The sequence below is a fragment of the Bufo gargarizans genome, chromosome 5 (assembly GCF_014858855.1).
Source record: "Bufo gargarizans isolate SCDJY-AF-19 chromosome 5, ASM1485885v1, whole genome shotgun sequence".
Classification (NCBI taxonomy): domain Eukaryota; kingdom Metazoa; phylum Chordata; class Amphibia; order Anura; family Bufonidae; genus Bufo; species Bufo gargarizans.
Window position 1 is genome coordinate 3,431,981 of NC_058084.1, and position 15,325 is coordinate 3,447,305.

General features: G+C 61.2%; 1 protein-coding gene across 1 annotated transcript in view; it reads left to right on the forward strand.

Moving 5' to 3' along the window:
* Nucleotides 1–15,325, forward strand: part of DGAT1 (diacylglycerol O-acyltransferase 1) — a 36,976-nt gene that overhangs the window by 241 nt on the left and 21,410 nt on the right. Inside the window, exons 2-8 of the mRNA XM_044293314.1 lie at nucleotides 792–879; nucleotides 8,734–8,774; nucleotides 10,670–10,755; nucleotides 10,838–10,890; nucleotides 11,033–11,138; nucleotides 11,309–11,437; nucleotides 15,185–15,259. Of these exons, the coding sequence (XP_044149249.1) occupies nucleotides 792–879; nucleotides 8,734–8,774; nucleotides 10,670–10,755; nucleotides 10,838–10,890; nucleotides 11,033–11,138; nucleotides 11,309–11,437; nucleotides 15,185–15,259 (578 nt within the window). The remainder of the gene's footprint in view (nucleotides 1–791; nucleotides 880–8,733; nucleotides 8,775–10,669; nucleotides 10,756–10,837; nucleotides 10,891–11,032; nucleotides 11,139–11,308; nucleotides 11,438–15,184; nucleotides 15,260–15,325) is intronic.

Consider the following 15,325-nt stretch of genomic DNA (forward strand, 5'->3'; position numbering starts at 1 on the left):
TCTGCGCCCCCGACCTGAGGGGCCACTGACACCCCCGACCTGAGGGGCCACTGACACCCCCGACCTGAGGGGCCACTGACACCCCCGACCTGAGGGGCCACTGACACCCCCGACCTGAGGGGCCACTGACACCCCCGACCTGAGGGGCCACCGACACCCCCCCCCTCCCCGACCTGAGGGGCCCACTGACACCCCCCCCCGACCTGAGGGGCCCACACCGACACCCCGACCCCCGACCTGAGGGGCCCACACCGACAACCCCCCCCCCCCCCCGACCTGAGGCGCCCACCGACACCCCCCCCCCCGACCTGAGGCGCCACCACCGACAACCCCGACCTGAGGGGCCACCGACACCCCCCCGCCCCGACCTGAGGGGCCCACCGACACCCCCTCCGACCTGAGGGGCCCACACCGACACCCCCGACCCCCGACCTGAGGGGCCCACACCGACAACCCCCCCCCCCCCGACCTGAGGGGCCCACACCGACCCCCCCCCCCGACCTGAGTGGCCCACCGACAACCCCCCTACCTGAGGGGCCCCGACAGCCCCGAACATCACCCCGCCGAGCCCCCCTGAGTCTGACAGCCTCTCGTTTCCTGACAATCCTGTGCTCGGCGACACCTCAGACCTGGGGAGACCCTTTCGAGCACCTAACATGTCCTAATATGTATCCCCGAGACATGACAGCACCCGTCACTCCCATCATTCCTGGCCCTAAGAGCTCACAGTCTTTTTTCCTGTCGTGCACAATGTATCACTCCCATCATCCATATCTCCATTTTTCACACAGATGTCACAAGCTGCAGGATTCTCTTCTGAGCTCGGCCAGTGGCTACAGAAATTACCGGGGGGTCCTGAACTGGTGTGTCATCATGCTGGTGAGTGCTTGCCCCAGTACAGTGCAACCCCGGGGGTCTCTGTACCATCACCAGGGGCCAGGAGGTGACCGGGGGGGTCTCTGTACCATCACCAGGGGCCAGGAGGTGACCGGGGGTCTCTATACCATCACTGGAGGTCAGGAGGTGACTGGGGGTCTCTATACCATCACTGGAGGTCAGGAGGTGACTGGGGGTCTCTGTACCATCACTGGAGGTCAGGAGGTGACCGGGGGTCTCTGTACCATCACTGGAGGTCAGGAGGTGACCGGGGGTCTCTGTACCATCACTGGAGGTCAGGAGGTGACCGGGGGTCTCTGTACCATCACTGGAGGTCAGGAGGTGACCGGGGGTCTCTGTACCATCACTGGAGGTCAGGAGGTGACCGGGGGTCTCTGTACCATCACTGGAGGTCAGGAGGTGCCCTGAGTGAGGGGGGGGGGGCCCGAAGCCCTGTGCCCCGAGTGAGGGGGGGGGGCCGAAGCCCTGTGCCCCGAGTGAGGGGGGGGGGGCGAAGCCCGGTGCCCCGAGTGAGGGGGGGGGGCCGAAGCCCTGTGCCCCGAGTGAGGGGGGGGGGGCGAAGCCCTGTGCCCCGAGTGAGGGGGGGGGGGGCCGAAGCCCTGTGCCCCGAGTGAGGGGGGGGGGGGCCGAAGCCCTGTGCCCCGAGTGAGGGGGGGGGGGCCGAAGCCCTGTGCGCCGAGTGAGGGGGGGGGGGCCGAAGCCCTGTGCCCCGAGTGAGGGGGGGGGGGGGCCGAAGCCCTGTTCCCAGAGTGAGGGGGGGGGGGGCGAAGCCCTGTTCCCCGAGTGAGGGGGGGGGGGGGCGAAGCCCTGTTCCCCGAGTGAGGGGGGGGGGGGGGGCGAAGCCCTGTTCCCCGAGTGAGGGGGGGGGGCGAAGCCCTGTTCCCCGAGTGAGGGGGGGGGGGGCGAAGCCCTGTTCCCCGAGTGAGGGGGGGGGGCGAAGCCCTGTTCCCCGAGTGAGGGGGGGGGCGAAGCCCTGTTCCCCGAGTGAGGGGGGGGGGGGCGAAGCCCTGTTCCCCGAGTGAGGGGGGGGGGGGGCGAAGCCCTGTTCCCCGAGTGAGGGGGGGGGGGGGGCGAAGCCCTGTTCCCCGAGTGAGGGGGGGGGGGGCGAAGCCCTGTTCCCCGAGTGAGGGGGGGGGGGGGGGGCGAAGCCCTGTTCCCCGAGTGAGGGGGGGGGGGGGCGAAGCCCTGTTCCCCGAGTGAGGGGGGGGGGGGCGAAGCCCTGTTCCCCGAGTGAGGGGGGGGGGGGGCGAAGCCCTGTTCCCCGAGTGAGGGGGGGGGGGGGGCGAAGCCCTGTGCCCCGAGTGAGGGGGGGGGGGCGAAGCCCTGTGCCCCGAGTGAGGGGGGGGGGGGCGAAGCCCTGTGCCCGAGTGAGGGGGGGGGGGGGGCGAAGCCCTGTGCCCCGAGTGAGGGGGGGGGGGGGGCGAAGCCCTGTGCCCCGAGTGAGGGGGGGGGGGGGGCGAAGCCCTGTGCCCCGAGTGAGGGGGGGGGGCGAAGCCCTGTGCCCCGAGGGGGGGGGGGCGAAGCCTGTGCCCCGAGGGGGGGGGGCGAAGCCCTGTGCCCGAGGGGGGGGGCGAAGCCCTGTGCCCCGAGGGGGGGGGGGGAAGCCCTGTGCCCCGAGGGGGGGGGGGGCGAAGCCCTGTGCCCCGAGTGAGGGGGGGGGGCGCGAAGCCCTGTGCCCCGAGTGAGGGGGGGGGGCGCGAAGCCCTGTGCCCCGAGTGAGGGGGGGGGGGGCGGGCGAAGACTTGTGCCCCGAGTGAGGGGGGGCGAAGACTTGTGCCCCGAGTGAGGGGGGGCGAAGACTTGTGCCCCGAGTGAGGGGGGGGGGCGAAGCCCTGTGCCCCGAGTGAAGCCTGAATCCAGGGCTGTAATGAGCGGCGCCCGGTGACAAGCGGCGCCGGCGCCTCCGTTATCTCTTACAGCTGATAACAATAAGACACAAAAGACGAGGATTAAAAGGTCAAGAGAAGAATACTCCCCGTGGAGGGAATCGGAGCGGATATTGTCATTAACCCCTGAGTGTCCAGGTCGGTCTTCCTTGCTCGCGCTCACTCGCCTGTCGGGGAAGGATTGCTGGCGGCGTGTTTTTCTTTTTCAGTGTTTTTTATTATTTTGGGTTGTGCAAAGGAAAAAGCGGAGGCGCCGTCCTCGTGCAGCCCCCCAACCGGGGAGAAAATAGGACCTCCGGACGAGGTGACGGCACAGCACTGACGAGGCCGATGTTCATAGGAGAAAACGGGGTCTGAAGACGCTGACGACTAACATGAACCACTGCGTCCGTGCGCCACGCCTGAAGGACGCCCTTCCAAACGCCTCGCCCCTACTGCTCTGCTTCCTCTTCTGTCCTCACTCCTTGCTCGTCGGTGCCTCCGCAGCCCTGTCTTCTCAATGCTACTTTCATAATTTTGGGTTGTGACATCCTTCACCTCTCAGAGTATTGGGGGCAATTAGGAGTGGATTGGTGTCCCCTGCACCAGCCTGCTCTGTATGAGCAAGGCTTCTGAAGGACCGTCTCCTGATATCTAGAAAGGGCCTACTATCAGTCAGAGTCAGGAGGTCAGAGTCCGCCGTTATCAGCCCCATCACATCAGGGTGATTGCGCTGTCCGGAGTTCAGAGCAGGATGATAAACCACCTGGCTGCCTGGGAGAGCATGGGGGTAGTAGTCCAGGGGGAGGGGCATGTGCCAGAGCCTAAGCTGTCGGTGCAGGAGTCGGGGCCCTCGGTGTGTGCAGGGGCAGATGATGGGACTGGTAGTGACTGGCTGTGGGGTACAGGGGCAGATGATGGGACTGGTAGTGACTGGCTGTGGGGTAAAAGGTTAGATGATGGGACTGGTAGTGGCTGGCTGTGGGGTACAGGGGCAGATGATGGGACTGGTAGTGGCTGGCTGTGGGGTGCAGGGGCAGATGATGGGACTGGTAGTGGCTGGCTGTGGGGTGCAGGGGCAGATGATGGGACTGGTAGTGGCTGGCTGTGGGGTGCAGGGGCAGATGATGGGACTGGTAGTGGATGGCTGTGGGGTGCAGGAGTCGGGGCCCCCGGTGTGCGCAGGGGCAGATGATGGGACTGGTAGTGGCTGACTGTGGGGTGCAGGAGTCGGGGCCCCCGATGTGTGCAGGGGCAGATGATGGGACTGGTAGTGGCTGGCTGTGGGGTGCAGGGGCAGATGATGGGACTGGTAGTGGCTGGCTGTGGGGTGCAGGGGCAGATGATGGGACTGGTAGTGGCTGGCTGTGGGGTGCAGGGGCAGATGATGGGACTGGTAGTGGCTGGCTGTGGGGTGCGGGGGCAGATGATGGGACTGGTAGTGGCTGGCTGTGGGGTGCGGGGGCAGATGATGGGACTGGTAGTGGCTGGCTGTGGGGTGCGGGGGCAGATGATGGGACTGGTAGTGGCTAGCTGTGGGGTGCGGGGGCAGATGATGGGACTGGTAGTGGCTAGCTGTGGGGTGCGGGGGCAGATGATGGGACTGGTAGTGGCTAGCTGTGTGGTGCGGGGGCAGATGATGGGACTGGTAGTGGCTGGCTGTGGGGTGCGGGGGCAGATGATGGGACTGGTAGTGGCTGGCTGTGGGGTGCGGGGGCAGATGATGGGACTGGTAGTGGCTGGCTGTGGGGTGCGGGGGCAGATGATGGGACTGGTAGTGGCTGGCTGTGGGGTGCGGGGGCAGATGATGGGACTGGTAGTGGCTGGCTGTGGGGTGCGGGGGCAGATGATGGGACTGGTAGTGGCTGGCTGTGGGGTGCGGGGGCAGATGATGGGACTGGTAGTGGCTGGCTGTAGGGTGCAGGAGTCGGGGCCCCCGGTGTGTGCAGGGGCAGATGATGGGACTGGTAGTAGCTGGCTGTGGGGTGCCGGGGCAGATGATGGGACTGGTAGTGGCTGGCTGTGGGGTGCCGGGGCAGATGATGGGACTGGTAGTAGCTGGCTGTGGGGTGCGGGGGCAGATGATGGGACTGGTAGTGGCTGGCTGTAGGGTGCAGGAGTCGGGGCCCCCGGTGTGTGCAGGGGCAGATTATGGGACTGGTAGTGGCTGGCTGTGGGGTGCAGTGGCAGATGATGGGACTGGTAGTGGCTGGCTGTGGGGTGCAGGGGCAGATGATGGGACTGGTAGTGGCTGGCTGTGGGGTGCAGGAGTCGGGGCCCCCGCTGTGTGCAGGGGCAGATGATGGGACTGGTAGTAGCTGGCTGTGGGGTGCCGGGGCAGATGATGTTACTGGTAGTGGCTGGCTGTGGGGTGCAGGGGCAGATGATGGGACTGGTAGTGGCTGGCTGTGGGGTGCAGGGGCAGATGATGGGACTGGTTGTGGCTGGCTGTGGGGTGCAGGGGCAGATGATGGGACTGGTTGTGGCTGGCTGTGGGGTGCAGGGGCAGATGATGGGACTGGTTGTGGCTGGCTGTGGGGTGCAGGGGCAGATGATGGGACTGGTTGTGGCTGGCTGTGGGGTGCAGGGGCAGATGATGGGACTGGTTGTGGCTGGCTGTGGGGTGCAGGGGCAGATGATGGGACTGGTAGTGGCTGGCTGTGGGGTGCAGGGGCAGATGATGGGACTGGTAGTGGCTGGCTGTGGGGTGCGGGGGCAGATGATGGGACTGGTAGTGGCTGGCTGTGGGGTGCGGGGGCAGATGATGGGACTGGTAGTGGCTGGCTGTGGGGTGCAGGGGCAGATGATGGGACTGGTAGTGGCTGGCTGTAGGGTGCAGGAGTCGGGGCCCCCGGTGTGTGCAGGGGCAGATGATGGGACTGGTAGTAGCTGGCTGTGGGGTGCCGGGGCAGATGATGGGACTGGTAGTGGCTGGCTGTGGGGTGCAGGGGCAGATGATGGGACTGGTAGTGGCTGGCTGTGGGGTGCAGGGGCAGATGATGGGACTGGTAGTGACTGGCTGTGGGGTGCAGGGGCAGATGATGGGACTGGTAGTGGCTGGCTGTGGGGTGCAGGGGCAGATGGGACTGGTAGTGGCTGGCTGTGGGGTGCAGGGGCAGATGATGGGACTGGTAGTGACTGGCTGTGGGGTGCAGGGGCAGATGATGGGACTGGTAGTGGCTGGCTGTGGGGTGCGGGGGCAGATGATGGGACTGGTAGTGGCTGGCTGTGGGGTGCGGGGGCAGATGATGGGACTGGTAGTGGCTGGCTGTGGGGTGCGGGGGCAGATGATGGGACTGGTAGTGGCTGGCTGTGGGGGGCAGATGATGGGACTGGTAGTGGCTGGCTGTGGGGTGCGGGGGCAGATGATGGGACTGGTAGTGACTGGCTGTGGGGTGCGGGGGCAGATGATGGGACTGGTAGTGGCTGGCTGTGGGGTGCGGGGGCAGATGATGGGACTGGTAGTGGCTGGCTGTGGGATGCAGGGGCAGATGATGGGACTGGTAGTGGCTGGCTGTGGGATGCAGGGGCAGATGATGGGACTGGTAGTGGCTGGCTGTGGGGTGCAGGGGCAGATGATGGGACTGGTAGTGGCTGGCTGTGGGGTGCGGGGGCAGATGATGGGACTGGTAGTGGCTGGCTGTGGGGTGCGGGGGCAGATGATGGGACTGGTAGTGGCTGGCTGTGGGGTGCGGGGGCAGATGATGGGACTGGTAGTGGCTGGCTGTGGGGTGCCGGGGCAGATGATGGGACTGGTAGTGGCTGGCTGTGGGGTGCCGGGGCAGATGATGGGACTGGTAGTGGCTGGCTGTGGGGTGCCGGGGCAGATGATGGGACTGGTAGTGGCTGGCTGTGGGGTGCGGGGGCAGATGATGGGACTGGTAGTGGCTGGCTGTGGGGTGCGGGGGCAGATGATGGGACTGGTAGTGGCTGGCTGTGGGGTGCGGGGGCAGATGATGGGACTGGTAGTGACTCCAGGTGACGGTAAGGATCTCCCTTGTGCAATGCGAGTGCGCAGAACGTGTGCAGAGAGGCCTCGGGGTCACTCCCGCCTCGCCTGCTGTCATCTTCTACACTAAGGAAACCGTCTTTCATCATAAAAGGGCGTGGAAAGTTTTGCAATAAGTATTATATATTTATTTTTGTTGCTGTGTCCTCAACAGTCTTGGGGACTTTCACACCTGCGACAGAGGAATCCGTCTGGCAGATCCGGATCCGTCAAAACGTCTGCCGACTGATGATCCTGATCCGTCTGACAAATGCATTGAAATGCCGGATCCGTCTCTCCAGTGTCATCCGGAAAAACGGATCCGGCATTTATTTTTTCACATTTTTTTTTTCGCTCTGCGCAGACCAGAAGGACGGGTCCGGCTCTAGTACATTCCTATGGTAAAAAATGCCGGATCCGTCATTCTGGCATGTGTTCTGGAATTTTGGACGGAGGCAGAACTGCGGCATGCTGCGGTATTTTCTCCGTCCAAAAACCGTACAGTGACGGAACTGAAGACGTCCTGATGCATCCTGAACGGATCGCTCTCCAATCAGAATGCATGGGGTTAAAACTGATCGGTTCTTTTCCAGTATTGAGCCCCGAGGACGGAACTCAGCGCCGGAAAAGAATAACGCAAGTGTGAACGTAGCCTTACACAGCTATGCGTCGCCGTGGTTACAGCCTGTAAGCCCTGTGTAGTCTGCCCCTGCAGCAGGTCATGTGACTTGTGCCGGCTGTGGAGACTTTTGTAGTCATGTGACTTGTGCCGGGTGTGGATACTTTTGCAGTCATGTGACTTGTGCCGGGTGTGGATACTTTTGCAGTCCTGTGACTTGTGCCGGGTGTGGATACTTTTGCAGTCCTGTGACTTGTGCCGGGTGTGGATACTTTTGTAGTCATGTGACTTGTGCCGGCTGTGGAGACTTTTGCAGTCATGTGACTTGTGCTGTGTGTGGAGACTTTTGCAGTCATGTGACGTGTGCTGGGTGTGGGTACTTTTGTAGTCATGTGACTTGTGCTGGGTGTGGATACTTTTGCAGTCCTGTGACTTGTGTCGGGTGTGGATACTTTTGCAGTCATGTGACTTGTGCCGGCTGTGGATACTTTTGCATTCATGTGGCTTGTGCCGGCTGTGGATACTTTTGCAGTCATGTGACTTGTCGGGTGTGGATACTTTTGCAGTCATGTGACTTGTGCCGGCTGTGGATACTTTTGCATTCATGTGGCTTGTGCCGGCTGTGGATACTTTTGCAGTCCTGTGACTTGTGTCGGGTGCGGATACTTTTGTAGTCATGTGACTTGTGCCGGCTGTGGATACTTTTGCAGTCATGTGACTTGTGCTGGGTGTGGATACTTTTGCAGTCATGTGACTTGTGGAGGGTGTGGATACTTTTGTAGTCCTGTGACTTGTGCTGGGTGTGGATACTATTGCAGTCATGTGACTTGTGCTGGGTGTGGATACTATTGCAGTCATGTGACTTGTGGAGGGTGTGGATACTTTTGTAGTCCTGTGACTTGTGGAGGGTGTGGATACTTTTGTAGTCCTGTGACTTGTGGAGGGTGTGGATACTTTTGTAGTCCTGTGACTTGTGCTGGGTGTGGATACTTTTGTAGTCCTGTGACTTGTGGAGGGTGTGGATACTTTTGTAGTCCTGTGACTTGTGGAGGGTGTGGATACTTTTGTAGTCCTGTGACTTGTGCTGGGTGTGGATACTTTTGTAGTCATGTGACTTGTGGAGGGTGTGGATACTTTTGTAGTCCTGTGACTTGTGCTGGGTGTGGATACTTTTGTAGTCATGTGACTTGTGGAGGGTGTGGATACTTTTGCAGTCATGTGACTTGTGCTGGGTGTGGATACTTTTGTAGTCATGTGACTTGTGGAGGGTGTGGATACTTTTGCAGTCATGTGACTTGTGGAGGGTGTGGATACTTTGTGATGCTTTGGCTGCTCCTCACTCAGGTTCTGTTCTTATCTTTCAGGTTTTGGGGAACGCGCGCCTTTTTCTGGAGAACCTCATTAAGTAAGTGTTAAAGAACCGGGGATGATGGGAAGGATATTAGGGGCCCATTACAGAGCCTGAAGAGCGCCGCATCGGCCGCTACAATGTAACTGATTAGTAGGAGACTCGATACATTGTATCACAGGTGTGGCGCCCGCTGGATCGGCCGCTACAATGTATCAGAGAGGTGGAGAGCGGACTGTACCAGTCACCCAGCCTCACACCTGAGCCGCTCCTACGGGGGGGGGGTACAAAACCAATAATCCAGAGGCTCTGAGCGGCGGTGCGCGCCAGGCCTGTCAGTGCAGCTACAGTAAGGACCGCCCCCGAGGCTCTGAGCAGCGGTGCGTGCCAGGCCTGTCAGTGCAGCTACAGTAAGGACCGCCCCTGAGGCTCTGAGCAGCTGTGCGTGCCAGGCCTGTCAGTGCAGCTACAGTAAGGACCGCCCCAGAGGCTGAGCGGCGGTGCGTGCCAGGCCTGTCAGTGCAGCTACAGTAAGGACCGCCCCCGAGGCTCTGAGCGGCGGTGCGTGCCAGGCCTGTCAGTGCAGCTACAGTAAGGACCGCCCCCGAGGCTCTGAGCGGCGGTGCGTGCCAGGCCTGTCAGTGCAGCTACAGTAAGGACCGCCCCCGAGGCTCTGAGCGGCGGTGCGTGCCAGGCCTGTCAGTGCAGCTACAGTAAGGACCGCCCCCGAGGCTCTGAGCGGCGGTGCGTGCCAGGCCTGTCAGTGCAGCTACAGTAAGGACCGCCCCTGAGGCTCTGAGCGGCGGTGCGTGCCAGGCCTGTCAGTGCAGCTACAGTAAGGACCGCCCCTGAGGCTCTGAGCGGCGGTGCGCGCCAGGCCTGTCAGTGCAGCTACAGTAAGGACCGCCCCCGAGGCTCTGAGCGGCGGTGCGTGCCAGGCCTGTCAGTGGAGCTACAGTAAGGACCGCCCCCGAGGCTCTGAGCGGCGGTGCGTGCCAGGCCTGTCAGTGCAGCTACAGTAAGGACCGCCCCCGAGGCTCTGAGCGGCGGTGCGTGCCAGGCCTGTCAGTGCAGCTACAGTAAGGACCGCCCCTGAGGCTCTGAGCGGCGGTGCGTGCCAGGCCTGTCAGTGCAGCTACAGTAAGGACCGCCCCTGAGGCTCTGAGCGGCGGTGCGCGCCAGGCCTGTCAGTGCAGCTACAGTAAGGACCGCCCCCGAGGCTCTGAGCGGCGGTGCGTGCCAGGCCTGTCAGTGGAGCTACAGTAAGGACCGCCCCCGAGGCTCTGAGCGGCGGTGCGTGCCAGGCCTGTCAGTGCAGCTACAGTAAGGACCGCCCCCGAGGCTCTGAGCGGCGGTGCGTGCCAGGCCTGTCAGTGCAGCTACAGTAAGGACCACCCCTGAGGCTCTGAGCAACGGTGCGTGCCAGGCCTGTCAGTGCAGCTACAGTAAGGACCGCCCCTGAGGCTCTGAGCAGCGGTGCGCGCCAGGCCTCAGTGCAGCTACAGTAAGGACCGCCCCCGAGGCTCTGAGCGGCGGTGCGCGCCAGGCATGTCAGTGCAGCTACAGTAAGGACCGCCCCCGAGGTGTCACCACCAATTCCTATAGGGAACTGCCTGCTGCCGGCATAGTGGGTCAGGACTGGACAGTGTGGCATACATTGGGTACCAGTGGGTCAAGGGCGGGTTCTGCTCCAGTGTTACCATGGTGACGCGGAATAGAATCCCACATCCTTGAGAAATGGTCAGACGGGTGGCCCAGCAGGTGGTTGTAGAGACCACCACACATGGCGGTAAACCAGGGCAGGCATATGGGGGTTGTCTCGCTCCAAGCCGTGTCAGGGGAGGCAGAGGTGGTGTGCGCTCTCCATGCCGCCACCTGCACTCCGCACCACCCAGGTCATGTGATCAGTCGGATTGGGCGGTGGGGTGTTGACGTGCCCATTCTCTCCTCAGGTATGGGATATTGGTGGATCCCATCCAGGTGGTGTCGCTCTTCCTCAAGGACCCCTACAGCTGGCCCTCCCCCTGCCTGGTACTGGGTGAGTACATACATGCTGACCGTTTCCCTCCTGCTGATACTTTCTCCTTTCTGAAGTGTCTGAATGTTTTCCTCTCTCGTAGCTTCGCACGTCTTCATTTTGGGGTCCCTGCACTTGGAGCGGCGCATGGCATCAGTAAGTTAAGTGCTATAACATGGGGGGCAATGGTGGCACCCATTACTACAGGAGTGGGGCGGTGCCCGGATCCTCCAGATTTGGGCTGGGGGAGGGGCTTGTTTGGTTGGCGCAGGCTGCTCTCATTGTGTGTCTCCGGCAGGGAAGTTTTTCTGAGCGCATCGGGTTGTTCCTGTACGTCCTCATCCTCCCCAGCATCCTGTGCTTCCCCGTGCTGGTGGTCTTCACCGTGCCCTCCCTCAGCCTAGGTAAGTACCCACTGCCCCATCCCCGGTGACTGTGTATAGGGGGGGGGGGGGGGATCCTCGGTGGTTGTGTAGAGAGTAGACCCCAGTGATTGTATTGTGGGTGGTCCTGTATTTATGGTTGCTTTTGGGTTTGTACACCCATTTATTTCCGTGTTCTCCTCTCCCTGCAGTGGGTGCTGTGTTCTCTCTCATGGTTTACACCATCCTCTTCCTCAAGCTGTACTCCTACAAAGATGTGAACCGATGGTGCCGGGAGCGGAGGCGGGCACAGGTCCGGGCGCTCGGCCGCACTCAGTCTGGTGAGACTCTGCTATTCCAGTCTCATTTTACTACAGACCCCTACAAATGTGCCTCATGTGACCCCGGGGTCCGACCTATGTCTATTATATGGACAGCTCTATGTCTGCCTCTGCAGTGGACGAGTTTGGGGCGGCCCCAACGCTACTCTGGGTCCCCCGGACACCGTAGAGGTGTCACCACATGTTGCTGCTCTCCGGAAGGGATGGTAAGGTGTGATGTACCCCAATGGGAAATAAGTCCAGAGAGTCAGAATCTGCAGTAATCAGGGGCGGCTTTACTGGAGGAATTCAGGTACAAAACAATACAGGCGAGGCACAGGGCTGACTTCTCCAGTCTCCTCCCTGAGACAAGGCATAGGGCTGAGTCTCCTCCCTGAGGCGAGGCATAGGGCGGCTTCTCCAGTCTCCTCCCTGGGACCAGGCATAGGGCGGCTTCTCCAGTCTCCTCCCTGGGACCAGGCATAAGGCTGGCTTCTCCAGTCTCCTCCCTGGGACCAGGCATAAGGCTGGCTTCTCCAGTCTCCTCCCTGGGACCAGGCATAGGGCCGGCTTCTCCAGTCTCCTCTCTAGGACCAGGCATAGGGCTGGCTTCTCCAGTCTCCTCCCTAGGACCAGGCATAGGGCTGGCTTCTCCAGTCTCCTCCCTAGGACCAGGCATAGGGCTGGCTTCTCCAGTCTCCTCCCTAGGACCAGGCATAGGGCTGGCTTCTCCAGTCTCCTCCCTAGGACCAGGCACAGAGCTGGCTTCTCCAGTCTCCTCCCTGAGATGAGGCATAGGGCTGGCTTCTCCAGTCTCCTCCCTGGGACCAGGCATAAGGCTGGCTTCTCCAGTCTCCTCCCTGGGACCAGGCACAGGGCTGGCTTCTCCAGTCTCCTCCCTAGGACCAGGCATAGGGCTGGCTTCTCCAGTCTCCTCCCTAGGACCAGGCATAGGGCTGGCTTCTCCAGTCTCCTCCCTAGGACCAGGCATAGGGCTGGCTTCTCCAGTCTCCTCCCTAGGACCAGGCACAGAGCTGGCTTCTCCAGTCTCCTCCCTGAGATGAGGCATAAGGCTGGCTTCTCCAGTCTCCTCCCTGGACCAGGCACAGGGCTGGCTTCTCCAGTCTCCTTCCTAGGACCAGGCACAGGGCTGGCTTCTCCAGTCTCCTCCCTAGGACCAGGCATAGGGCTGGCTTCTCCAGTCTCCTCCCTAGGACCAGGCATAGGGCTGGCTTCTCCAGTCTCCTTCCTAGGACCAGGCATAGGGCTGGCTTCTCCAGTCTCCTCCCTAGGACCAGGCACAGGGCTGGCTTCTCCAGTCTCCTCCCTAGGACCAGGCATAGGGCTGGCTTCTCCAGTCTCCTCCCTGAGACAAGGCATAGGGCTGAGTCTCCTCCCTGAGGCGAGGCATAGGGCCGGCTTCTCCAGTCTCCTCCCTGGGACCAGGCATAGGGCTGGCTTCTCCAGTCTCCTTCCTAGGACCAGGCACAGGGCTGGCTTCTCCAGTCTCCTTCCTAGGACCAGGCATAGGGCTGGCTTCTCCAGTCTCCTTCCTAGGACCAGGCATAGGGCTGGCTTCTCCAGTCTCCTCCCTGAGACAAGGCATAGGGCTGAGTCTCCTCCCTGAGGCGAGGCATAGGGCCGGCTTCTCCAGTCTCCTCCCTGGGACCAGGCATAGGGCTGTCTTCTCCAGTCTCCTCCCTGGGACCAGGCATAGGACTGACTTCTCCAGCCTCCTCCCTAGGACCAGGCATAGGACTGACTTCTCCAGTCTCCTCCCTAGGACCAGGCATAGGGCTGACTTCTCCAGTCTCCTCCCTAGGACCAGGCATAGGGCTGACTTCTCCAGTCTCCTCCCTAGGACCAGGCATAGGGCTGACTTCTCCAGTCTCCTCCCTCGGACCAGGCATAGGGCTGACTTCTCCAGTCTCCTCCCTAGGACTAGGTATAGGGCTGGCTTCTCCAGTCTCCTCCCTAGGACCAGGCATAGGGCTGGCTTCTCCAGTCTCCTCCCTAGGACCAGGCATAGGGCTGGCTTCTCCAGTCTCCTCCCTAGGACCAGGCATAGGGCTGGCTTCTCCAGTCTCCTCCCTGGGACCAGGCATAGGGCTGGCTTCTCCAGTCTTCTCCATAGAACCAGGCATAGGACTGGTTTCTCCAGTCTCCTCCCTAGGACCAGGCATAGGACTGGTTTCTCCAGTCTCCTCCCTAGGACCAGGCATAGGACTGGTTTCTCCAGTCTCCTCCCTAGGACCAGGCATAGGACTGACTTCTCCAGCCTCCTCCCTAGGACCAGGCATAGGACTGACTTCTCCAGTCTCCTCCCTAGGACCAGGCATAGGGCTGACTTCTCCAGTCTCCTCCCTAGGACCAGGCATAGGGCTGACTTCTCCAGTCTCCTCCCTAGGACCAGGCATAGGGCTGACTTCTCCAGTCTCCTCCCTAGGACCAGGCATAGGGCTGACTTCTCCAGTCTCCTCCCTAGGACTAGGTATAGGGCTGGCTTCTCCAGTCTCCTCCCTAGGACCAGGCATAGGGCTGGCTTCTCCAGTCTCCTCCCTAGGACCAGGCATAGGGCTGGCTTCTCCAGTCTCCTCCCTAGGACCAGGCATAGGGCTGGCTTCTCCAGTCTCCTCCCTGGGACCAGGCATAGGGCCGGCTTCTACAGTCTCCTCCCTGAGATGAGGCATAGGGCTGGCTTCTCCAGTCTCCTCCCTGGGACCAGGCATAGGGCTGGCTTCTCCAGTCTCCTCCCTGGGACCAGGCATAGGGCTGGCTTCTCCAGTCTCCTCCCTAGGACCAGGCATAGGGCTGACTTCTCCAGTCTCCTCCCTAGGACCAGGCATAGGGCTGACTTCTCCAGTCTCCTCCCTAGGACCAGGCATAGGGCTGGCTTCTCCAGTCTCCTCCCTAGGACCAGGCATAGGGCTGGCTTCTCCAGTCTCCTCCCTGAGACGAGGCATAGGGCTGGCTTCTCCAGTCTCCTCCCTAGGACCAGGCATAGGGCTGGCTTCTCCAGTCTCCTCCCTGGCAGGAGAAGGGTTTGATGCTGAGGAAAGGCCTGAGCTAGCTGTCTCTCTCTTCAGTAGGCTGGTGTACTGGTCCAAGGCTGGTGATCCAGTGTCTGTGGCTCAGTATCCCCATCTCAGCGTCTTCTTCTCGTCACTCAGTAGTCTGGCAGAGTCTTCCCTCTCAAGCACTGGTCCCTAACTGCAGAACACTAGGGGCTCTGACTGCTCTCCTTATATACGCTTGGAGCTGCAGTGGGGAGGAATACACCATGCTGCCCTTACCCAGCATGGATGCCTGCCGGTAAGAGCAGACATTGCGCTCCAGTTCCCCCGTGATCCTGCCCCAGAACCCGGCGGACCTTGCTTCGTACATGTATGGAGTGGGTCCTTAAAGGGTTAAACTCTATGGCAGCTGTGGAAAATTACCAGCTTCTCATTCAAAGTCCTAACAGTCTCTCAGTATTCATTAAACCTTTCCACAGAGCCTTGCAAATGGTGATAATGAACAGGATATATATCACAATATATAAAATGCAGTTACACAGTATTAAACAGTGCAAGTTAACCCTTTCAAGAGAAATAAAGTAAGAAGTTTATAACTCTGCTTAGGGGAAATGTCCACTAATGTCCAGACTTCACAGAACGCCTGCTCCAGGGCACTACACCTCATGTGACCCCGGGGTGTGGCCCGTGTCTTCTATAAGGACATGTCTATATGTGCCTCGTCATCCATTGTAACTCATACCTCATCTCTCAGCTCCTCAGATGAGAAAAGCAAATGGAGACATTGGGAAGCAGGAGGTCACGTATCCTGGTAATCTGACGCACAGAGGTGGGTGGTACATGCTGCTCCACCTGTACAGCCGGTGTAATGTCCATGTCGTGACCAGACGTCTCT